At 36.5% G+C, this 25763-nt stretch overlaps 1 protein-coding gene across 2 annotated transcripts in view; it reads right to left on the reverse strand.

The window, feature by feature from the left end:
* The window catches only part of LOC121372679 (proteasome activator complex subunit 4-like), a 114221-nt gene that overhangs the window by 41073 nt on the left and 47385 nt on the right, over nt 1-25763 (reverse strand). For both annotated transcript variants that reach the window (XM_041499129.1, XM_041499127.1), the window contains exons 32-45: nt 25330-25574; nt 24775-24970; nt 24286-24450; nt 22562-22666; nt 22027-22118; nt 20797-20928; nt 14524-14675; nt 13683-13790; nt 12385-12461; nt 11549-11677; nt 8568-8720; nt 7642-7716; nt 4758-4970; nt 3088-3248 (exon numbers count right to left, since the gene is read on the reverse strand). In XM_041499129.1, coding sequence (XP_041355063.1) covers nt 3114-3248; nt 4758-4970; nt 7642-7716; nt 8568-8720; nt 11549-11677; nt 12385-12461; nt 13683-13790; nt 14524-14675; nt 20797-20928; nt 22027-22118; nt 22562-22666; nt 24286-24450; nt 24775-24970; nt 25330-25574 — 1977 coding nt within the window. In that variant the 3' untranslated portion in view covers nt 3088-3113. The remainder of the gene's footprint in view (nt 1-3087; nt 3249-4757; nt 4971-7641; nt 7717-8567; nt 8721-11548; nt 11678-12384; nt 12462-13682; nt 13791-14523; nt 14676-20796; nt 20929-22026; nt 22119-22561; nt 22667-24285; nt 24451-24774; nt 24971-25329; nt 25575-25763) is intronic.

A 25763-nucleotide genomic window follows, 5' to 3' on the forward strand; every position in this document is an offset into this window, starting at 1 on the left:
GTGACACACCAGATTTGGGGCCCTTGAATCAGAAAGTGAATCACAGTGATGATGTGACAGGTGGTTAATGGCCTGTGTGATACACCAGATTTGGGGCCCTTGATGTCTGATTGAAATCTCTGGAAACTGAAGTTGACCACGTGGAAACTGAGGACAGTAGTAATGATGATGTTTTGGACAGTCCTCTGGTCATTGTTAATGAAACAATCCACATTCTAAAAAATGTAGATGAAGTTGTCATATCTGATTCAATAAAAGAGGAAACAGAGTGAATTAAAACATTTGTTGCAACTGTTCAAGATCTAAACAGGGGAAGTGTTTAAAACAGTTTGATGTGGATTACACCCAAAGACTAAGGATGACCATTGCCACACTAACTAATGGTGAGAAAGACATTTATATAATGGGCAAAATTAGCTGTTCAGTTAACATGTCGAAGATGACAATGTTCCAAACGAAAGTCCCAGGAAGAGAGGAAACGATTCCGAACAGCGTTCCTCATTGACAAGAAAGTTCATGCATTGGTAAGTCATTATTTTTATCAACCTTGCATTAAAACACAACATATATAACCAAAACAGTCTTCTTTGGGGAAGGCAAAATAACTCTTCATGTTTACCTGGAAAGGTTTAGGAGAGCAGTAAATTTATCGCCTTGTAATACATTTTTACAAATATATATTTTTTAAATTTGAAACTTCAGGTGATTTCTCAACTAGAATCATTTTACATGAGTGCAGGCCCTCAAGTCACAGAATTATTAGCAGTATTGACAAATCGAAGTCACCATAATATTTTGAACTTAATTCGATTTCAAATTCAAAAACTAAATTGTACAACAGATATCAAGACAGTGACTTATTTTAAATTGTTATAGCCCACTGGGTGTCTTATTTCACATTAGCACAATTCTGGACATCAACTCATATTGTACCGTTAGCAGTTGCACTTGTTTAATGCCATACAATTGTAGCTTACACTTCAACACCGTGTCAGTCTGTTGTTTTACTTTGGTGCCAGACTATTTCAACACAGATTGTGCCATTAAAGGGACATACTCTAGTTTTTAAACACTAAGGCATATTTTTGACTATTAGAGCCATTTTTGATAACTAAAATCATACTTTACTTAGATTTTATGGTTTAGATTATCAATTTCCGTACATTCGAAGTGTTTTTGGTCATCCTGGTGTTCCTAACATCACAAAATACCTTTCTCATATTTTAAAAAATGCACGTGCCTCTGAGAAGTAACAGTTATGGAGTCGAGTTGTAGTCAATTTTTAGAGAGTATTTCATCATTTCAAAGTCAGACACATCTCACTGAATTGTAACTTTATCCATGTGCGTTACAGGTTTGTAGATTAACGAAACTTAGTGTTAATTTTCACGGGTTGAAACTAGGGTCTGTCCCTGTAAACAGAGAACATTCAAGAGTTTAGTTCTTGGCAGTTTCATTTCATAATGGAAAGAAAAAAAAGAAGAATTATTTTGTATTATTACCCATATGGGCTCAAATATATGGGGTAATACTTTTTCGATCTCTGCACAGTGTGCAGATTGCTTCTACAGTCACTGATTGGCTGGCTTTAAAAAGACAAGATTTGATTGGCAATTACATACTGCCTGGACTACTTTTTGTTCATTCATGATTCCATTCATCGGTCAAACTATTACTACGAACTTCAAATATTTTTTTTACGATACCAACATTTACGGAATTAAAAATCAAAATATATGTACAAATGTTTAAAAATGTTTTTATTTTATTATTTTGACTGGGTTTTTTTGGAACTATTCTTTGGTGGATACTGTTGGGTGTGCACCGGTAACGGCGCGTATGAATATATTGTTATGGCTGGTAGAGCTTGTTAGTTGTTACAGCAGCGAGAACGTAAATATACTTTTAAAATTGTTAAAGATTGACAATGGGTAATAAAGAGAATAACCAACTCACTACGAGGAATTACGGATTATCTGTCCCTCGTGAATTAATGCTGTAAAACCCTCGCCAGAGGCTCGGGTTTACAACATTAATTCACTCGGGACAGATAATCCGTAATTCCTCGTAGCTCGTTAGTTATTCTCTAATTAACATAACATTAACAACACATTAATTATCAGTTACTTAATACTGTAGATTTTTATGAAAATATTCAGTTGATTTGGCTTATAATGTTATTTTATTACTGTATTATAAGCTACTTTTGTACATACAATGTACATGGGTATATATTATGTATTTTATTAAATTATGCAGCTAACATTAATTCTAATACAACTATCATATAAGCCTTTTTTCCATTGGTTAATTTTTGTGATAAATCGCACGGTAGATGTACGCTGTCATGGGCAACCAGGATTTATTACGATGACAAAATTCTGAGAACTCGTCCAATATGCTGTCACTTAGTCTCAAGTGTCCTGTTTTCGTTAGTATATTAATTCCGCGTCTTACATTATATTTAAATGTCAGTATAAATAATTTTCAACAAAATTACTAACTTCAGATGAAAATGATGTTATTGTTACTATTTTGTTATTATTTCGTGCCATTGTAACTTTTAACACTTCGTTAGCAGCAATGAATGTGTACCCACCCACCCACCCCAAGTAAGGTCCGGTCACTGATCGATCGCAGCAGTCACTAGCATGTGTCAAGTGGACTGCTCTTCTAGTTTGTGTTCTCAAAAGGGTGCAAGCAGGTTCATCAAAAATAATTATATCACAATCTGAAGTACCTTATTTTTGTTTAGAACACACTTTTTGTGACAATAAAATTGATAAAGAAGACAAGATGGAAATGTCTGCGTTAAACTATTGCACAATTCTGAAAACTTTTGAAAATAATACTTGCCCTTTACAAAATTATACCAGGCGAATTCCTCGAAATAAAAAATAGCCTATTATTGACTATCATCAAGCGTAATAGTTGAGAGACATGAGGACAAAGTCTTACCTAAACTAGCCTATAATTGACTATCATCAAGCGTAATAGTCAAGAGACATGAGGACAAAGTCTTACCTAAACAAGCCTATAATTGACCATCAAGCGTAATATTTGAGAGACATGAGGACAAAGTCTTACCTAAACTAGCCTATAATTGACTATCATCAAGCATAATAGTTGGGCGACACAAGGAGGTCAGTTAGGACAACAAGCTGGTCGTCAGTGAACTTGAGTTTGTGATCGTGCCAGTTGTCATGATGTGTACGACGGAAGTTTGACAGGGTCTGCTTCACAGACATCTGAAATACATTAATAAATAATTAAATTACAAATAAATAAATGAATGATTAAATGATTAAATAAATAAATAAATAAATTACAAATAAATAAATAATTAAATTACAAATAAATTTAAAAAATAAAATAAAAAAATAAATAAATAAATAAATGCATGCTAACTTTCATTTTGCAAGCATAATACAGAGGAAACACATTCCCAACCTGTTCCTATGATCTGATTAAAAAATTCCAATAGCGAATGAAATGGCCATAAATTACCATTATGCCCAGTCCAATAGATTAAAGGGGAAATGCAACAATTGAGAGATCTGGTATAAAACAAAGAGAGGCAGATATTGCAGCCATTACTGGCCTCATTGGTGAAGCAGTTAAGCCATCAGACTTAAGGCTGGTAGGTACTGGGTTCACATCCCAATACCGGCTCCCACAAGGCAAGTTTAACAACTCAATGGGTAGGCCACTCTCTCACTCAGCACTAACAACAAACGACTAACTCCTTGTCCTGGACAGACAGCCCAGGTAGCAGAATCGTATGCCGAGGACAGTATGCTTGAACCTCAACTGGATATCAACATGAAAAAATAAGTTAAAAGTGTAAATGTGGCCACTCACCTGTATAGGCTGCAGGTCATTAACAGTAAGTTAAAAGTGTAAATGTGGCCACTCACCTGTATAGGCTGCAGGTCATTAACAGTAAGTTAAAAGTGTAAATGCCGCCACTCACCTGTATAGGCTGCAGGTCATTAACAGTAAGTTAAAAGTGTAAATGTGGCCACTCACCTGTATAGGCTGCAGGTCGTTAACAGTAAGTTAAAAGTGTAAACGGCACCACTCACCTGTATAGGCTGTAGGTCATTAACAATAAGTTAAAAGTGTAAATGCGGCCACTCACCTGTATAGGCTGTAGGTCATTAACAATAAGTTAAAAGTGTAAATGCGGCCACTCACCTGTATAGGCTGCAGGTCGTTAACAATAAGTTAAAACGGTGAATGCCGCCACTCACCTGTATAGACTGCAGGTCGTTAACAATAAGTTAAAACGGTGAATGCCGCCACTCACCTGTATAGGCTGCAGGTCATTAACAGTAAGTTAAAAGTGTAAATGTGGCCACTCACCTGTATAGGCTGCAGGTCGTTAACAGTAAGTTAAAAGTGTAAACGGCACCACTCACCTGTATAGGCTGTAGGTCATTAACAATAAGTTAAAAGTGTAAATGCGGCCACTCACCTGTATAGGCTGTAGGTCATTAACAATAAGTTAAAAGTGTAAATGCGGCCACTCACCTGTATAGGCTGCAGGTCGTTAACAATAAGTTAAAACGGTGAATGCCGCCACTCACCTGTATAGACTGCAGGTCGTTAACAATAAGTTAAAACGGTGAATGCCGCCATTCACCTGTATAGGCTGTAGGTCATTAACAATAAGTTAAAAGTGTAAATGCGGCCACTCACCTGTATAGGCTGCAGGTCGTTAACAATAAGTTAAAAGTGTAAATACCGACACTCACCTGTATAGGCTGTGGGTCATTGACGTGGTCGCTGAGATCCATGAGGAGTTGTGGAATGAATTCGGGGACATCATACGGGTATGCCTGGACACACGCGCCCAGCCCGAGCACCCCGGCGTGGCGCTGGATCAGACTCTCGAGCGGCTGGTCCTGGAGGCCTGTCACGTGGTGCTTCTTCTTCAGCTTTGTCTGACTCAGCTTCTCAAAGTGAGTCTGAAACACACAGGTAGTACACACAGTAATATTGTTTATCATGTAACTTATTGAGCACTAAATGTATTATCTAAATTCTAAAACAGCCTACATGTATTATTCAATCTTATTACCCCAGCGGGAAAATAAAAATCATAATTTCTCAGTGAGAAATGTTCAAAGCAAATGCCACAAAGCATGAGTACTGTGTAACTCTTGCTGCCACAAGTCACAGTCTTGAGCAAACAAATGACAGAATAACGCAATGAAAAGCTATGATTTATAGGATATTAAACAAGCTTCCATTTCCATGTTTATGTCCCAAGTTAAATAATTTTTAATTGTAAATGAAATATTTTTTTATGAGAAACAAACATGATACGAAATGGTAGCGAGTTTAATATCCTATTTATTACCCATAATTGATCTTAATTTATATCACTCATCTTGTTTCATTGACATTCCTGTAAGGCTGTAGTGTGCCAATTGATGATGTCATCATGTGACATCAAAAGTGTTACGTCCCACTTAGCATTCTAGTGGGACGTATCACTTTGATATGTACCAAGATATCTGAAACCATATGGGCAATAATATATAATACATGATGGCTATTGTGGCTTTTAGATAACACACCAATCTTTCAAAATGCTCTTGTACAAGTTGTATCAAAATCAGGACCGACAGCTGTACAAGTTGTATCAAAATCAGGACCGACAGCTGTACAAGTTTCAACTATATAGAGACCACTGTGTAGGTTAATGATACCACATAGTGATATCCAACATATGTTGGTAATTGATTTAAAAACATGACTGGCTGCTCCATGGTGATGTGATAGACATCGAAGTCAAACCATCCACTAAAATGAACAAATTTGATACCTCTTTCTGTCTATGTACAGTATAAGTTAACATTTCAAGGGCAATAACTGTGAATAGGTTTTAGTTGGAAAAGAAATTTAATTTCTTTTAAACAATGTTTTCAAGAATATGGACCAAACAGAATACTACATTCGTGTATATCAGATACCATTTATGTTACAAGTTGTTCCTTAACATGTACCCAACTTGCTTTCACTGTTTGTTAAGAAATAACTAAAGATAAATGGTATCTAACAAAGTCAAGTAATATTTCCTATTTATTACCAAAATTTTATAGCAATGCAGGATGGAAATGGTCCAATATGGAAAGGCAGCATTAATGACCAAAGATCCTACGCAGAATGAAACTTATCTACTCACTCATTCAGATGATCAAAGTGCTAAACATATCAAGAACACATTACTTTGATGTTTATTATCAAAGTAACACATTGCTGATATGTGTCATACAACCATCTTAGACTATTGCTGCTTCATTCAGCAGATCAATCAACTAACAGGTTCGGTTATGGAACTATTATTATTACACATATGCGCAGAGAGAAGTGGGGAAAGAAACATTATCTTTCACTAGGGAAAGAAAGAAAACATTTCTTCTCCTAGATACGTTTTGATGTCATAGTCAGTGCTTTGAACACTATAGGCTTTGACATCTTAGTTTCCATGGAGGCAGTCATGTCAATAACTAACTTACGTCGTCAGTGATATGTACGTCACAGCTATGACACAATACTGTCTCTTGTTCTCAGTTTGCAAACTTGTTTTCAATAACAGTATGTTTGAAAATCTTCCATTAAATGAATAAGGAATGTTTTATTTAATGACGCACTCAACACATTTTATGTATGGTTATATGGCGTCAGATATATGGTTAGGGACCACACAGATATAGAGAGAGGAAACCCACTGTCGCCACTTCATGGGCTACTCTTTTCGATTAGCAGCAAAGGATCTTTTATATGCACCATCCCACAGACAAGGTAGTACATACCACAGCCTTTGGTATACCAGTCTGGGTGCACTGGCTGGAACAAGAAATAGCCCAATGGTCCCACCGACGGGGATCGATCCCAGACCGACTGCACACCGAGTGAGCGCTTTACCACTGGGCTACGTCCCGCACCTTCCATTAAATGATAAAGATTGATAATTGGTAATAAATAGAATACTGTTTATCTTGCACTCGTGAATTGAGCTTGTCCTTCCTGAGCCTTTACAACATCAATTCAAGATAAACGGTATTGTCTCGTAGCTCTCAATAGCTTCATGTAGATTATAGATTAAAAACAGAACGTATGACATTATTTTAATTGTAACTGTTCTCCTAAATTTCAAAATTAAACAACTATGACACAAAATAATGAATTGAAATAATATATACCTGCCAGTAAAAGATTGAATCCAAACTAACTGGTAATCAAACAAATTTTTATCATATGATCACTCTTTATTTGTACTGTGTACGATAGAACTAGATTTGAAATTTGTTTCCACTCCTTCATATTTACTTATTGTACAACTCTTCAAGATATATGTGAATGACTACTGAAACATAACTGGCCTTGGTGGTGTCGTGCTTAAGCCATCAGACATAAGGCTGGTAGGTACAGGGTTCGCAGCCTGGTACCGGCTCCCACCCAGAGCAAGTTTTTAATGACTCAGTGGGTAGTTTCTCTCTCACTAACTACTAACCAACTGTCCTGGACTGACAGCCCAGATAGCTGAGATGTGTGCCCAGGACAGTGTGCTTGAACCTTAATTGGATATAAGCACGGAAATAAGTTGAAATGAAATAAACTGAAACATACCATGACAGTTTTGTCCAGGTTGAGAAACCCGCAGTGTAGTAAACCACTGAGAGTCATTGCTGCCATTTCTCGAACCTGTGAAAACACACAAACTAGGCTGGTAAAACTATCACAGTATAATTTAAGAACACTATATCAAACATCATACACTTCACATGTAGCTAAATGTATATATAAATGTTGACAAATGTCAAAAGCAATTATGATTATTTCTTTTTACAGTCTAGATAAAACAGCATGATGTTTGAATGTTTTCTAGGAATGAAAATTTAGGATGCTAAATTTTTGCTGAAACTGATTCTTTTTGTTTTAATGGAACAAGGAAAGGATATCAAGAATACCAAATGACTTCCCACGAGAGACCATTTATAAAATATAAATGTTTCATACATAATCTTTTTCTAAACTACAAATGTTGGTTTAAAAATATATATTATGTATGTCTGTACATTGTCATTTAGTCCATTGATCATTTAGTCATTTTATAAACATATTAACAATGGGGCTTTGTCCATAATTCTCATTTATGAATGAGGTTTTGTCCAAGTGTGTCTCGCCCAACCCCCAAGTGTCCTGGATTCAGTAGATCAGTGATTTTAACTGGAAGGAAGAAAGGAAATGTTTTATTTTCAATTATATGGCATTGGACATATGGTTATAGACCACACAGATAATGAGAGAGGAAACCTGCTGCCCCCACTTCATGGGCTACTCTTTTTTCGATTAGCAGCAACGGATCTTTTATATGCACCATCCCATAGACAGAATAGCTCATACCACAGCATTTCATATACTAGTCGTGGTGCATTGGCTGGCTGGAACGAGAAATAGCCCAATGAATCCACTGACGGGAATCGATCCTAGACCGAGTGCTTTACCACTGGGCTACGTCCCGCTCCTTAATTTAACTGATGTCCACAAGATACCTCAAGCTGTTCATCACAGATGAGATGCAGCAGGAGATTCTGGATGGTGGTCTTGTGTTCGGGAGAGTTGAGGAGGAAGAAGTTTCCGAACACCATGTTCTGGATGTACTTAAGGATGGCGGCCCGGGCGTGCCACGACTGCAGACCAGCCACCTGTAAAAGAAACACAACACAATAATTAACATGGCTATGGGATACCCATTTCAAAATAAACATTGAAATTATCTTTAAAAAGCTTAAACCTCTGTACTATACAGGCTACAAATTTAGCAGGATTTTGAGATTTCACAAATCACACATTTTGGGTCGGAAGAGTAAGATTATGAGACAGAATTCCAAAATATCTGTAATAAATCATATTCATGATTCTTGAAAAATTCTAAAAAGATATCCTCGAATTCAATGTCTGCTATACCCAAATAAAGGTGATTTTTGGATTTGATATTTGACAATTCTGACTCATAGTCTTAGAGGAAACCCGATATAGTTTCGTCATTTATCTCGGTTATAAAACGTAATTGCCGATGTGATTTTCACGCTTAGGCATTGTTAAAACTTTAATTCATTTAATAATGCATTCATTGTAATGGAAGAAAAAAAAATAGTGTGTGCCCTGGACTACTAGAGCACATTGGTTAAAAACTAGTAATTGGATGTCATGCATTTGATAATTCTGACTCATAGTGTTAGAGGAAAGCAGCTATATTTTCACATTAGCAGCACTTTTCCACACAAAGGATAGCCTTTGATATACTACTGGAAACAAGTTTGTTTTGCTTAATGACACCACTAGAACATACTGATTTATTAATCATCAGCTATTGGATGTCAAAAATTTGGTAATTTTGACATATAGTCTTAGAGAGGAAACCCGCTACCTTCCCCATTAGTAGCAAGGGATTTGTTATATACACTATTTCACAGACAGGATAGCACATACCACGGCCTTTGATATACCAGTCGTGGTGCACTGGCTGGAATGAGAAATAGCACAATGGGCCCACTGACAGGGATCGATACTAGACTGACTGCGCATCAGGTGGACATTTTACCACTGGGCTACGCCCCCAGTACTGGAACAAAACAAAAAATCAATCAAAGAATGACTCCACCCAAGGGGCTTTGAACCTTCGACCCAAGCACTTCACGTGAGACTTCCATTGACAGAAATAGATCCCACCCCTTGACATATACAGCAAACCCAGGGAATGGTTGCATTATGCCAACCAACATCAAAGCAGCCTGTGTTGTCTATAATATAACTTTTGTAACATTGCATTGTGCAACAGTTACAACAGACTGTGTTGTCTATAATAATATAACTTTTGTAACATTGCATTGTGCAACAGTTACAACAGACTGTGTTGTCTATAATAATATAACTTTTGTAACATTGCATTGTGCAACAGTTACAACAGACTGTGTTGTCTATAATAATATAATTTTTGTAACATTGCATTGTGCAACAGTTACAACAGACTGGGTTGTCTTATAATTTTGAGCAGACTGCGTTGCTTATAACATGGAGCAAAATATTATAACAGACCCGAGTTACATATACATGTACATGTATTAGATATGATTTTAATTTATTCGAAGAAAGAAAAGAAATACAATGATCAATCTCGGGCAGATCGTTCAACAAACTGTCTCTAGAATAGGTGCATAGAATTAAAGTTAAAGTTTGTTTTATTTAATGACACCACTAGAGCACATTGATTAACTGATTCAACTGCCATAACTAGAATGCAGGTACTACTTACATTTGTATTCATAATTAAAATAGAATTACATTTTCCATGACAAAATTATATCTTTTTTTTCAATTTTTTAACTGTGTCAATGTAGCCAATTGCTGTCCTCTATATTATACTAAATATGTCTTTAATCCTCTTTAATAGTGTGCAAGGCAGTTGGTATGGCACTAAGATGTACAAACTGTGATACATGTACACGTACATAGAGAATAACTAGTTAATGATGTAGGATATAGGCTTTATTCTGTGGAGGTAAGAATGGGAAATTTTGCAAGGCTTGTTGAGCAGAATTTCCCATTTGGCCTAAACAGGATAAGCCCATTTGGGATGGGGCACTGGGATGAACAAAGGACTGTGATGGACAAACGACTGTGACATACAAACCTCTTTAATAGTGTGCAGGGCAGTCAGTATGGTGCTGGGATGGACAAACGACTGTGATAGACTGTGATGTACAAACCTCTTTAATAGTGTGCAGGGCTGTCAGTATGGCACCCTGACGGACAAATGACTGTGATAGACTGTGACGTACAAACCTCTTTAATAGTGTGCAAGGCAGTCGGTATGGCACTGTGATGGACAAACGACTGCTGTGACATACAAACCTCTTTAATAGTGTGCAGGGCAGTCAGTATGGCGCTGGGATGGACAAACGACTGTGATAGACTGTGACGTACAAACCTCTTTAATAGTGTGCAAGGCAGTCGGTATGGCACTGTGATGGACAAACGACTGTGATAGACTAGGATAGATGTACAAACCTCTTTAATAGCATGCAGGGCGGTCGGTATGGCACTGGGATGAACAAACGATTGTGATAGACTATGATGTACAAACCTCTTTAATAGCGTGCAGGGCAGTCGGTATTGCTCTGGGATGAACAAACGACTGTGATAGACTGTGAGGTACAAACCTCTTTAATAGTGTGCAAGGCAGTCGGTATGGCACTGTGATGGACAAACGACTGTGATAGACTAGGATAGATGTACAAACCTCTTTAATAGCATGCAGGGCAGTCGGTATGGCACTGGGATGAACAAACGATTGTGATAGACTATGATGTACAAACCTCTTTAATAGCGTGCAGGGCAGTCGGTATTGCTCTGGGATGAACAAACGACTGTGATAGACTGTGAGGTACAAACCTCTTTAATAGTGTGCAAGGCAGTCGGTATGGCAACAATGGGTTGGACAAACGACTGTGACAGACTTTGACATACAAACCTCTTTAATAGTGTGCAGGGCAGTCGATATGGCACTGGGATGAACAAACGACTGTGACAGACAGGCCAGAGCAGTGGAACAGTCAGCTTTGAGATCTACATCGTTAGATTCACTCTCCAGGGTGCATATCTAAATCAGAGACAATTACAGTGTTATTATAAATCCATGTAAACAAGTCAAACAATATTAATATATCAATGTAATAAAAGTATTTTATTTCAATTTTTATTTTTAAAAAAATAAATAAAAGTACCACACTTGTAAGTCAGTCAATGTAATATTACACCGGCCTTATGGACTCAGTCTAAGAGTTAGAAAACAACCGTCAGTGTGATTTCATCAGTGTATGGTTGAGCGTTGGGTTGTCATGAATGATTACCAGATTTGTTCTGTGGTTTATGTAATTCCACACCACATGTAACATAATCTTTTCCATACGAGTCATCAATCAACAAAAGGTTACTTCAGTATTTACTCTTAGCATATGATAAACTAAACTATAATGTTGTTATATACCATAATAATATTACTACAAATTGGTCATAATACTGTTATAGTACCATAAATAATAGTATTTCTATTAATCAAATTAAATTGTAACATCCATATCTGACATTAATACAGCTAAATTTAACCAAGATTAAATTAAGGAAATGACAAAAAAACACCTTTCAGTTATTCCTAACTCACTATATTAATAGGCAACATTTACATACAGATTACTTACGCATACGTAACTATATCTATTAACTACTTATTTTATAAAACCTCAACTATATTCAGTTTAATCTAAGATCACTCTGAAATGTACTAATCATCATACAATGGTTACTTACTATGGGTAGAAGATGGAAGACTTCTTTAGGTGAAGAGATGAAAGACCTACTGTAACAGTTCTGGAGCCAGTTCATCACTATAATCAATAGGAAAAGAGAAAAGACTAGTGTTTCTTTAACAACAGTTCATCACTATAATCAATAGGAAAAGAGAAAAGACTAGTGTTTCTTTAACAACAGTTCATCACTATAATCAATAGGAAAAGAGAAAAGACTAGTATCTGTAACAACAGTTCATCACTATAATCAATAGGAAAAGAGAAAAGACTAGTGTTTCTTTAACAACAGTTCATCACTATAATCAATAGGAAAAGAGAAAAGACTAGTGTTTCTTTAACAACAGTTCATCACTATAATCAATAGGAAAAGAGAAAAGACTAGTATCTGTAACAACAGTTCATCACTATAATCAATAGGAAAAGAGAAAAGACTAGTGTTTCTGTAACAACAGTTCATCACTATAATCAATAGGAAAAGAGAAAAGACTAGTGTTTCTTTAACAACAGTTCATCACTATAATCAATAGGAAAAGAGAAAAGACTAGTGTTTCTTTAACAACAGTTCATCACTATAATCAATAGGAAAAGAGAAAAGACTAGTATCTGTAACAACAGTTCATCACTATAATCAATAGGAAAAGAGAAAAGACTAGTGTTTCTGTAACAACAGTTCATCACTATAATCAATAGGAAAAGAGAAAAGACTAGTGTTTCTGTAACAACAGTTCATCACTATAATCAATAGGAAAAGAGAAAAGACTAGTGTTTCTGTAACAACAGTTCATCACTATAATCAATAGGAAAAGAGAAAAGACTAGTGTTTCTTTAACAAATGGGAACATTGTTTGATCCAGGGGAGGTATGTTTACTCAGAGACACCTCAGCACATTGTTTTAAAAAATTAACTGCATCTTGAGACATGCTGAAGTTATTGTCTTGTTTTTATTTTAATAAGACAATCAACAACAACAATGCTTTTCATGTGAATTAGAAAACAGAAAATGTACATAGATCTAAATATTGAATCCGTGACTTTAAACAAATGGGATATCGTCACCACATAGCTAGTTGAATAAACGTGTTCCATGACAGATCAAATAAATATATTTGCAAGACGATTCAGTTAACATTGGCGTAGGAAACGGGGGCATGTGCCCCCCCCCCCAACACTTTCCAGATATTTTGATTTATATTAGCTTTATAATAGTGTAAAAGTGTGTAAATACAAAAATGTGCCCCACCCACCCCAACTTTTAGAACCTTTCTACAGCACTGGTTAAGTCAACTGTCCAAATGTACCTGTTTTACACAAGCGAATTGCCGTCTTGCGTTCTTCGTCGTCAGAAGACGATTCCTCAGTGACCATAGAGATGTCCTTTTGATCCGATTTATGGATACTATTATTCTCTGTGAAAAAAGACAAAGATGGGATCCCATGTAATCTGAACTAATGTGTTATATGAGATTAGTTTATAATTACACAAAACAAAAAACATAATTCATCATTAGTTGATCTAATAAAGATGATATCAATTTACAAACGACTGATAAAATAAATAATAGCAAAACAAAACAATATATATATATATATATATATATATATATATATATATAAACAAAAAATAGAATAAAATAAAGACAATTTGAAAAATAAATCACTGATAAATATAAATAAATGTTTTTTAATAAAAACAGATAGAAATAATGTGTTATTGATATCAGTGATAAATATAATAAATGAATTATTTTTAAAATAAATATTATTAACTATTTAGACAGATACGTAAGGGTCGGTAGGTAGGGAGGAAGATAGGAAAATAGAAAACAATAGACTCAGAAATAGATAACTTGTAATAAATTCCATAGCATGAAAAAAGGCGTTCCCTGTGGGACAGACTACAGACACATATACCAGACAGACACACAGACAGATATACACACAGAGACAGAAAAGATATACAGACACACACAGACAGAAAAAAAAAATGAAAATGTGTTACCTCGGTCTATTCTCCGATATTAATGGAGGAAATAAAGATCATTCATTCATACAGACAGACACACATATTTAAACACAGGACGATAGATATCTGTTTACAATTGTAAACAAATGAGTTGAATAAAAGCAGCATTGACTTACTGATGCCGTTGTTTTCGCCAGGGCTGGGCACGATGTCCTTGAGAGGTTCGAGCTGTGGCAGAATCTGCTGTATGAACGTCGCCTTGATGGGAGACCTCACCTCCGAGTCACGGTGAATCTTGTAGTCATACAGGAAAATTGTGCACAGCAAACTGTAACATAAACAGTACTAGTAAACAAACTGCAAAATAGTACAGTACTACAGTAACTAAATGTAAATTTACACAAAACAGTAACCAACAAACTGTAAAATAACTACTGCAGTCAACAACTTACAAAATAACATGGTACTACAAGAACAAATTGAAAAATAACACAATAATTAACAATAGAGATTTCCCTAGAAATTAGGCAAGGCACTTTTGGGGCATTTTTACCATTTTCGGGACACTTGTTTTTCATTACAAAGGCACAAAAATTAATTGAAATAAACATTAGGCCTAATGTAATTTGTGTGCTTGCTTTAATAAATGAATGGCAAAAGATATAAAATGCATATTTTATTAATTAATAATACCTGTTTTGGTGTTTTATAAAGGCAATTTTAGAATTAATTAGTGAAAAAGGCTTGTTTAATCGCAGGGCAGCATTGTGCTGATTAAGGCAAGATGGTGCTAGACTATTGAGGCATGGTGCTGCACCATGCTAAAACAAGCTAGGGAAAACACTATAACAAACTATAAAATAACATCGTACTACAATAACAAACTGTAAAATAACAATATTACTATAATAAACTGAAAAGAATAGTACTACACATAACTATAACAGTATTAATGTCAACAATTGTAAAATCCAACACATGGTGAAATTATATTTTGCATTTTAAAAAGAATACATTTATTCAACTCTACATTCTTTTTTAAATGTATCTATTCAAAATTAAAAATTTCTAGAAAATCGTACTATTTACTGTGCTTTTTAGTGGTTCGGAAATGAAACAATTCATAAACTAATTAAATGATATATCATCCATACAGCATACATGGACATGTGATAATCTGTGTATGCTACAGATCTGAGTGACATGTGATAATCTGTGTATGTTACAGGTCTGAGTAACGTGTGATAATCTGGGTATGCTACAGGTCTGAGTAACGTGTGATAATCTGGGTATGCTACAGGACCGAGTGACGTGATAATCTGGGTATGCTACAGGTCTGAGTGACATGCGATAATCTGTGTATGCTTACAGGTCTGAGTGACATGTGATAATCTGTGTATGCTACAGGTCTGAGTGACATGTGATAATCTGTGTATGCTACAGGTCTGAGTGACATGTGATAATTTGTGTATACTACAGGTCTGAGTGACATGTGATAATTTGTGTAAACTACAGGTCTGAGTGACATGTGATAATCTGTGTATACTACAGGTTTCAGTGGCGTGATAATCTGTGTATACTACAGGTCTGAGTGACATGTGATAATCTGGGTATGCTACAGGTCTGAGTGACATGCGATAATTTGTGTATGCTACAGGTTTGAGTGACATGTGATAATTTGTGTATACTACAGGTCTGAGTGACATGTGATAATTTGTGTTTACTACAGGTCTGAGTGACATGTGATAATCTGTGTATACTACAGGTCTGAGTGACATGTGATTATCTGTGTATGCTACAGGTCTGAGTGACGTGATAATCTGAGTATACTACAGGTCTGAGTGACATGTGATAATTTGTGTATGCTACAGATCTGAGTGACATGTGATAATTTGTGTATACTACAGGTCTGAGTGACATGTGATAATTTGTGTTTACTACAGGTCTGAGTGACATGTGATAATCTGTGTATACTACAGGTCTGAGTGACATGTGATTATCTGTGTATACTACAGGTCTGAGTGACATGTGATAATCTGTGTATACTACAGGTCTGAGTGACATGTGATAATCTGTGTATACTACAGGTCTGAGTGACATGTGATTATCTGTGTATACTACAGGTCTGAGTGACATGATAATCTGAGTATACTACAGGTCTGAGTGACGTGATAATCTGTGTATACTACAGGTCTGAGTGACGTGATAATCTGTGTATGCTACAGGTCTGAGTGACGTGATAATCTGTGTATACTACAGGTCTGAGTGGCATGTGATAATATGTGTATAATACAGGTCTCAGTGACGTGATAATCTGTGTATACTACAGGTCTGAGTGACATGTGATAATCTGTGTGTTCTACAGGTCCGAAGGACATGATAATCTGTGTGTGCTACAGGTCTGAGTGACATGTGATAATCTGTGTATGCTACAGGTCTGAGTGACATGTGATAATCTGTGTATGCTACAGGTCTGAGTGACATGATAATCTGTGTGTGCTACAGGTCTCAGTGACATGTGATAATCTGTGTATGCTACAGGTCTGAGTGACATGTGATAATCTGTGTATGCTACAGGTCTGTGTGTATGCTACAGGTCTGAGTGACATGTGATAATCTGTGTATGCTACAGGTCTGAGTGACATGTGATAATCTGTGTATGCTACAGGTCTGAGTGACATGTGATAATCTGTGTATGCTACAGGTCTGAGTGACATGTGATAATCTGTGTATGCTACAGGTCTGAGTGACATGTGTGTATACATCTGTGTGATAATCTGCTACAGGTCTGAGTGACATGTGATAATCTGTGTATGCTACAGGTCTGAGTGACGTGATAATCTGTGTATGCTACAGGTCTGAGTGACATGTGATAATCTGTGTATGCTACAGGTCTGAGTGACATGTGATAATATTTGTATGCTACAGGTCTGAGTGACATGTGATTATCTGTGTATACTACAGGTCTGAGTGACATGTGATAATCTCTGTATACTACAGGTCTGAGTGACATGTGATAATCTGTGTATACTACAGGTCTGAGTGACATGTGATAATCTGTGTATGCTACAGGTCTGAGTGACATGTATAATTTGTGTATACATCTGAGTGTGTGATAATCTACTACAGGTCTGAGTGACGTGATAATCTGTGTATACTACAGGTCTGAGTGACATGTGATAATCTGTGTATACTACAGGTCTGAGTGACATGTGATAATCTGTGTATGCTACAGGTCTGAGTGACATGTGATAATCTGTGTATACTACAGGTCTGAGTGACGTGATAATCTGTGTATGCTACAGGTCTGAGTGACATGTGATAATCTGTGTATGCTACAGGTCTGAGTGACATGTGATAATCTGTGTATGCTACAGGTCTCAGTGACGTGATAATCTGTGTATGCTACAGGTCTGAGTGACGTGATAATCTGTGTATGCTACAGGTCTTAGTGGCATGTGATAATCTGTGTATATTACAGGTCTGAGTGACATGTGATAATCTGTGTATGCTACAGGTCTGAGTGACATGTGATAATCTGTGTATGCTACAGGTCTGAGTGACATGTGATAATCTGTGTATGCTACAGGTCTGAGTGACATGATAATCTGTGTGTGCTACAGGTCTCAGTGACGTGATAATCTGTGTATGCTACAGGTCTTAGTAACGTGTGATAATCTGTGTATGCTACAGGTCTTAGTAACGTGTGATAATCTGTGTATGCTACAGGTCTGAGTGACGTGATAATCTGTGTATGCTACAGGTCTGAGTGACATGTGATAATCTGTGTATGCTACAGGTCTGAGTGACATGATAATCTGTGTATGCTACAGGTCTCAGTGACATGTGATAATCTGTGTATGCTACAGGTCTGAGTGACATGTGATAATCTGTGTATGCTACAGGTCTGAGTGACATGTGATAATCTGTGTATGCTACATGTCTGAGTGACATGATAATCTGTGTATGCTACAGCTACAGGTCTGTGTATGCTACAGGTCTGAGTGACATGTAATAATCTGTGTATGCTACAGGTCTGAGTGACATGTGATAATCTGTGTATGCTACAGGTCTGAGTGACATGTGATAATCTGTGTATGCTACAGGTCTGAGTGACATGTGATAATCTGTGTATGCTACAGGTCTGAGTGACATGTGATAATCTGTGTATACTACAGGTCTGAGTGACATGTGATAATCTGTGTATGCTACAGGTCTGAGTGACATGTGATAATCTGTGTATGCTACAGGTCTCAGTGACGTGTGATAATCTGTGTATGCTACAGGTCTGAGTGACATGTGATAATCTGTGTATAATCTGCTACAGGTCTGAGTGACATGTGATAATCTGTGTATGCTACAGGTCTGAGTGACATGTGATAATCTGTGTGAGTGACTACAGTGTCTACAGTCTGACGTGATAATCTGTGTATGCTACAGGTCTGAGTGACATGTGATAATCTGTGTATACTACAGGTCTGAGTGACATGTGATAATCTGTGTATGCTACAGGTCTGAGTGACGTGATAATCTGTGTATGCTACAGGTCTGAGTGACATGTGATAATCTGTGTATACTACAGGTCTGAGTGACATGTGATAATCTGTGTATGCTACAGGTCTGAGTGACATGTGATAATCTGTGTATACTACAGGTCTGAGTGACGTGATAATCTGTGTATGCTACAGGTCTGAGTGACATAATCTGACATGTGATAATCTGTGTGTGCTACAGGTCTGTGACGTGTGATAATCTGTGTATGCTACAGGTCTGAGTGACGTGTGATAATCTGTGTATGCTACAGGTCTGAGTGACGTGTGATAATCTGTGTATGCTACAGGTCTGAGTGACATGTGATAATCTGTGTATGCTCTGAGTGACATGTCTGAGTGACAGGTGAGTGATATAATCTGTGTATACTACAGGTCTGAGTGACATGTGATAATCTGTGTATACTACAGGTCTGAGTGACATGTGATAATCTGTGTATACTACAGGTCTGAGTGACATGTGATAATCTGTGTATACTACAGGTCTGAGTGACATGTGATAATCTGTGTATACTACAGGTCTGAGTGACATGTGATAATCTGTGTATACTACAGGTCTGAGTGACATGTGATAATCTGTGTATACTACAGGTCTGAGTGACATGTGATAATCTGTGTATACTACAGGTCTGAGTGACATGTGATAATCTGTGTATACTACAGGTCTGAGTGACATGTGATAATCTGTGTATACTACAGGTCTGAGTGACGTGTGATAATCTGTGTATACTACAGGTCTGAGTGACATGTGATAATCTGTGTATACTACAGGTCTGAGTGACATGTGATAATCTGTGTATACTACAGGTCTGAGTGACATGTGATAATCTGTGTATACTACAGGTCTGAGTGACATGTGATAATCTGTGTATACTACAGGTCTGAGTGACATGTGATAATCTGTGTATACTACAGGTCTGAGTGACATGTGATAATCTGTGTATACTACAGGTCTGAGTGACATGTGATAATCTGTGTATACTACAGGTCTGAGTGACATGTGATAATCTGTGTATACTACAGGTCTGAGTGACATGTGATAATCTGTGTATACTACAGGTCTGAGTGACATGTGATAATCTGTGTATGCTACAGGTCTGAGTGACATGTGATAATCTGTGTATACTACAGGTCTCAGTGACATGTGATAATCTGTGTATACTACAGGTCTGAGTGACATGTGATAATCTGTGTATACTACAGGTCTGAGTGACATGTGATAATCTGTGTATACTACAGGTCTGAGTGACATGTGATAATCTGTGTATACTACAGGTCTGAGTGACATGTGATAATCTGTGTATACTACAGGTCTGAGTGACGTGTGATAATCTGTGTATACTACAGGTCTGAGTGACATGTGATAATCTGTGTATACTACAGGTCTGAGTGACATGTGATAATCTGTGTATACTACAGTTCTCAGTGACATGTGATAATCTGTGTATACTACAGGTCTGAGTGACATGTGATAATTTGTGTATGCTACAGGTCTGAGTGACATGAGATAATCTGTGTATACTACAGGTCTGAGTGACATGTGATAATCTGTGTATACTACAGGTCTGAGTGACATGTGATAATCTGTGTATGCTACAGGTCTGAGTGACATGAGATAATCTGTGTATACTACAGGTCTCAGTGACATGATAATCTGTGTATACTACAGGTCTGAGTGACATGTGATAATCTGTGTATACTACAGGTCTGAGTGACATGTGATAATCTGTGTATGCTACAGGTCTGAGTGACATGTGATAATCTGTGTATACTACAGGTCTGAGTGACATGTGATAATCTGTGTATACTACAGGTCTGAGCGACATGTGATAATCTGTGTATGCTATAGGTCTGAGTGATGTGGTAATCTGTGTATACTACAGGTCTAAGTAACGTCACCTTCCAATGCGATCCCGGACTGCCTTGTAGTTGTGAGACAGGTGAGGTGTGACGTAATCGAGCAGTTGGCATAGCAACTCGGGGATTCTCCACTCCTGCTGCACCATGGCGTTCTGTATGATGTACAGCCGACTGAAAACCAACGGGAAATATCAGTAAACAATCTGTAAATGTCATTTAACAAAGGAAGGAAATGTTTGTTTAATGACTCCTTGGCAGTCTTTGTATCAGTCGGTCATGGGATCAATCACCCTCTTTGGACTTGAGGTTTTTCCCATCCCAACTAGTGCCCCATATCTGGTAGATGAAAGATTGTGGTGTGTAATGTTCTGTCTATTTTAAAGTGGATATAAATGATCCTTTGCCTGACTTGTAGGAATGAGTAGCATATGTGGTGGTAGCCGGTTTCCTCTCCCTCTTTCTTTCGATAAAGTGTTGCAATAGCCATTTATTAGACAACAAATGGCCGTAGACTGAAGAGCCAAACTAATAGTCCTTTCGTATCCTAATTACAACACTTCATTGTTAGAGAACAAACCAATGAAACCATGGTGACTACCTTTATTACTAACAACAAGGGATCTTTTATATGCACTTTACAGAGTAACACTGACTGACAATAAATAGGAAGCGAAAACAACGTATGTGAAGTTCTTTATTTATTACATACCTTCTTTTATGTTTTACAAAAACGTTTTTTAATTTAACGTCATAACAACACTTTGTTAAATCTATGATTAAAACTCCTTTCATGGATTCATTTAACGTTAAGAATCATACTCTGCGGCAGCCTTGTGTAATGTTTCAAATACAATATGAAGTCATTTGTAAATCATATATGACGTAAGTAAATAAAAGGCTAACTACTGTAAAAAAAAAAAAGGGAATTCTCCATTTAAAAGTTCTGGTCCAGATTGCACATATGTGCGCTACAGAATAAATTTATTACACGGTTTCAAAAGGTCTTTATCACTATTGTAACATTGAATAGGTATGTAATAAAGTACAGGTACCGGTAGTAAAATGAAAAGAAGATCAGTAGGTAGCCTAGTGTTTAAAAAAGTTATGATGAAGTCCACAGTTCATTATTACAAACACACACGAAGTTAGGAACTGCCGTCAAGAGGTTGATAATTTACATGACAATATATGTTATGATACTGGAAAACCACACAGCCCATAAGAACCCACATTGCACTATACGGTTTATAAAGTGTTTTAATTACTAACCTTGCATCACCAAACGCGCCACCCTCTCCACACAGTGGGTTTTTCAGCAGCATGTCAAACACCCAACTCAGTTTCCTTGGGTCACGACTCTCCTAAAGAAAATTTAAGAATTTAATTATCATTGAAAAATACACCCCTACTCCCACAAAACCACCTGCATATTTAAAATAGTATTTATGTACACAAATAAACAAAAACCTGTTTTGGCTGCCATACTAAAACATTTAATTTCTATTATACCAGTTTCTCATTAATTTTTTATATAAAACTAAGATCACCTCCAGAAATGTCCTAAAAATAAAAGCTCTATTCCAAAATTAAAATTTTACAATACTCTTTTTTACTCTGTCTGTAAAAATAAATGTTAAACCCAATCAGTTATCAAAAATTAAACTTGCTAAATTACAACAACAAAAACAAATTAAAAAGAAAGAAAAAAAAGGCAGATAACCACATCAGAAATATGAATTTTTTTAGTTCCATTATTTTATTTTATTTTGTATCTTAGTAACAGGCTAATATCAAGTTTACATACAGAAATGCTGGAATAAAAGTTTCCCCAGTCATCCAAGGTTTCTACGGTGATGTTGTTCTGTGCAAACTGCAGGAGTGGACGGATCCAGTCCCACAAACTGATGATCTGTAATTACAAACAGCACATGAGGTATGTGAAGCAATACATATCAGCAATGTTATTTACATGTCACAAAATGTAAACATGATTCTAAGTCACTCTGCATATAATGTGAAATTTAACTGGCTAATTAAATCTATTTGCGGCAGTAAAAGCCAGCATTAACATGTCGGAAATTTGGGGGATTCCCAAAGAGGCTATTTACATATCCATATGTTATTTCTCAATGTTTAGTTGCTTGTATGTACTTTTAGAATTTCACTATTGAATCTATTCTGAAGTCAAATGTGTGTTTCTTTAAATTTTATGATGTAAAGGCTGTTTATAAATATTTGTGTGACACTGACAGGAATGCAGAAGTAAGTAATGCTAAGTACTTGCAGACTTTAATGCTGGTTTTACTATTCCAAATATCCATTTTACAGTCTCCACTACGCATCACAGGTAAAACTCAATTTATTTCAGTAAAACCTGCATTAACATCAGCAAATAGTCAAATACAACATAGTTGTTATTGTATTAAATAGTATGCTTGGTGCTTTTTATGTACAATTTGAAAACAGTTAAGATTATTTTACATACAAAACACTCCTGTTTGTCTTTGCCATCTAAGAAAAGTTGTCAGCAAAAACAGCATCTCACAAATCCAATTCATGCCAAGTTCTAGCTTGATAGAATTTCACTATAACTTTTAAATAAATTCTACATAGAAAAAAAAAGGTTAAGTTACCTCATTAACCTTCTGACTACTGCAGGCGAGATATCTCACCCGATGTCATGCCAGTCGACATACTGTACACTGTATACAGTGTATTCCCCAATTCATATTTCCCACTGTTTTTGCACACGACACTCACCAGAAGTGATTTATTAACAGGAAACAAAAGACAACTCAGCTTCCTGTGTCTTTAAAATGAGATTTTCCCCTGTAAAATGCCTTGAAATTTTGAGTTGAAAAAAGTGGTTTTCGGCAAGTATTTTTGCTTGACAACAATGGCGGCACGTCGCAGTCATTTTCAGGAATTGATAGCTGATTGTGACAGCTAATTTGATAACAAATTTGATTGTTTTATCAACAAGAAAAATCACCATATATTGGGATATGAATCGTAGTTCATTTTTAAAAAACAATTCTGGTCAGAAAGCCACTGCTATTGGGAATAATGGTCATAAATACTGGACAGCTGGCCACAAATGCCTGAAAGTAAACGCGATTTTTGGCCTAATTTTAATCAACAATAAATGATCTAAAATAACATAAAAATTAGAAAAATACACAAAAATAATACTTACTGATTCAAATATGAACTTTATTTTTTGTATTTATAAAACATTTAAGTGAATATATGCGAGTAAAAATTATAAACTTGCACCCTCTCAACATGGTTTTTGTCAAAAATTAATCCAGTAGTCTAAAGGTAAAAAATTCTGCCAGACTGTAAACTCCCAAAGAACCCAAGCTACGCAGGGCGTGTGTGTTGTACCTGTTCATACGTGTCTTAGTACGTAGCTATTAGATAACATTTTACTGACTACCCCAATCATTCCTATTACAATTACACAAGCCACTGATTGAACTGTGTGCTGGGGAGTCATCAAACATTTGTCTCTAAGTCGGTGATTACCTGTGAGTACTCCCAGTGCTTGCTGCCCCTGAGAATCCCCCCGAGGATCTCCATGGCGCACCTCTGACTTGAGTCGTGTTTGTCGTGACTCAAATCCTTCACCAGCCGCTCAACACTCGGCTTCAAGTTCTCCAGGAAACATGGGCCAAAGTTCCTAAACAAACCCTGCAATAATTAAAAAAATTAAAGAGATTTGCCATAAAATTCAGGATGAATCTCTTTAAAAAAATATAGTATTAAAAATGGCAGTTTAACAATATGTTTTAAACATGCATCAAGACGAATAACCAAAAGTGCAATTACGAACAAAATGTCAGTGATCTATATTTATGATATGGCCATCACTTCTGCAAATGTCACTGGTAATGCAACACCCATATGTAAACTATCTACATGAAACTGTATGATATAACAGATAATTTCTGAATCAATATTTGTTTTAAACTATCATGAGCATCTCACATAATTAATAGTAAGCAGTAATTCTACCTTGAACAAAATGAGATATTTTGACCGAAATTTATCTCTTCCTTTCTGTTCCTCTAGTGCCAGGTACGAGATGAGTTTCTCGACCAGCTGCTTGTTGATGAAGAAGTCGTAAATCACCTGCTCCGCCTCATTCAGCTCATCCCTCGTACGGTCAACCTTTGGTTGCTCGGAAATTGGAGCATACTGTTTCATGTCTCTGAGGAAAGAAATAATTGTGTCTGTAAATTTAAATGTCTTGATTTATAATTAAAAGCTGCTATCTTATCTCTCTTTATTATGACACTGCTCACAACCATAATTCAAAATATAAACACAATTAATATTTGTTTTCACTATAAATGGATAGAGTCAAATATATCATATTAGCATTTATACCAAACACCTGTGTAGGGTTGCAAACAAATCATTATGCATTTTTACATGGATTGCACTAATATTGTGGGTAGAATAATGGAAATACATTGTGAACAGGTTTTACACCTACTCATTTTGTGGGGGCACACCCCCCCCTCCCCCCCACGTCTCGTACACTTATGTCTAGTCACTACCACTTACTTTGGCCATATGTTGTATCCCCAGTGTGTTTTCTCGACAAACGGCGTTTTCTCCCACTTGTCGCGTGTGTCGGGCAGATCAGACGCGTTGTATTGATGCCACTTGTTATCCGGTCGATCACCAGGGGGGATGCGGACTCCTGGGGGGAAGGGTTGGGTGCCAGAAATCTTGTACGGGTCGAGTGGAACCTCCTTGTGTTCCTGTTTCTGTTGTTTCAGAATTGCAGATAGAGCCGCCATTGACAACTACAAAATTAAAAAATAATATAATATGTATAATTCCATGTAATTAACTGTCTTGCTGACCATAAACTGATTTGGTGTCACTCATAACTGCATACACAAATGTTTATCTCAATGTATGTTACAAACAAAATAACTTTTAATTACCTTCACAGGACTAATTCTGACACAGTCTTAGAAGAAACCCACTAC

This window comes from Gigantopelta aegis, chromosome 4 (genome assembly GCF_016097555.1).
Source record: "Gigantopelta aegis isolate Gae_Host chromosome 4, Gae_host_genome, whole genome shotgun sequence".
NCBI classification, from domain to species: domain Eukaryota; kingdom Metazoa; phylum Mollusca; class Gastropoda; order Neomphalida; family Peltospiridae; genus Gigantopelta; species Gigantopelta aegis.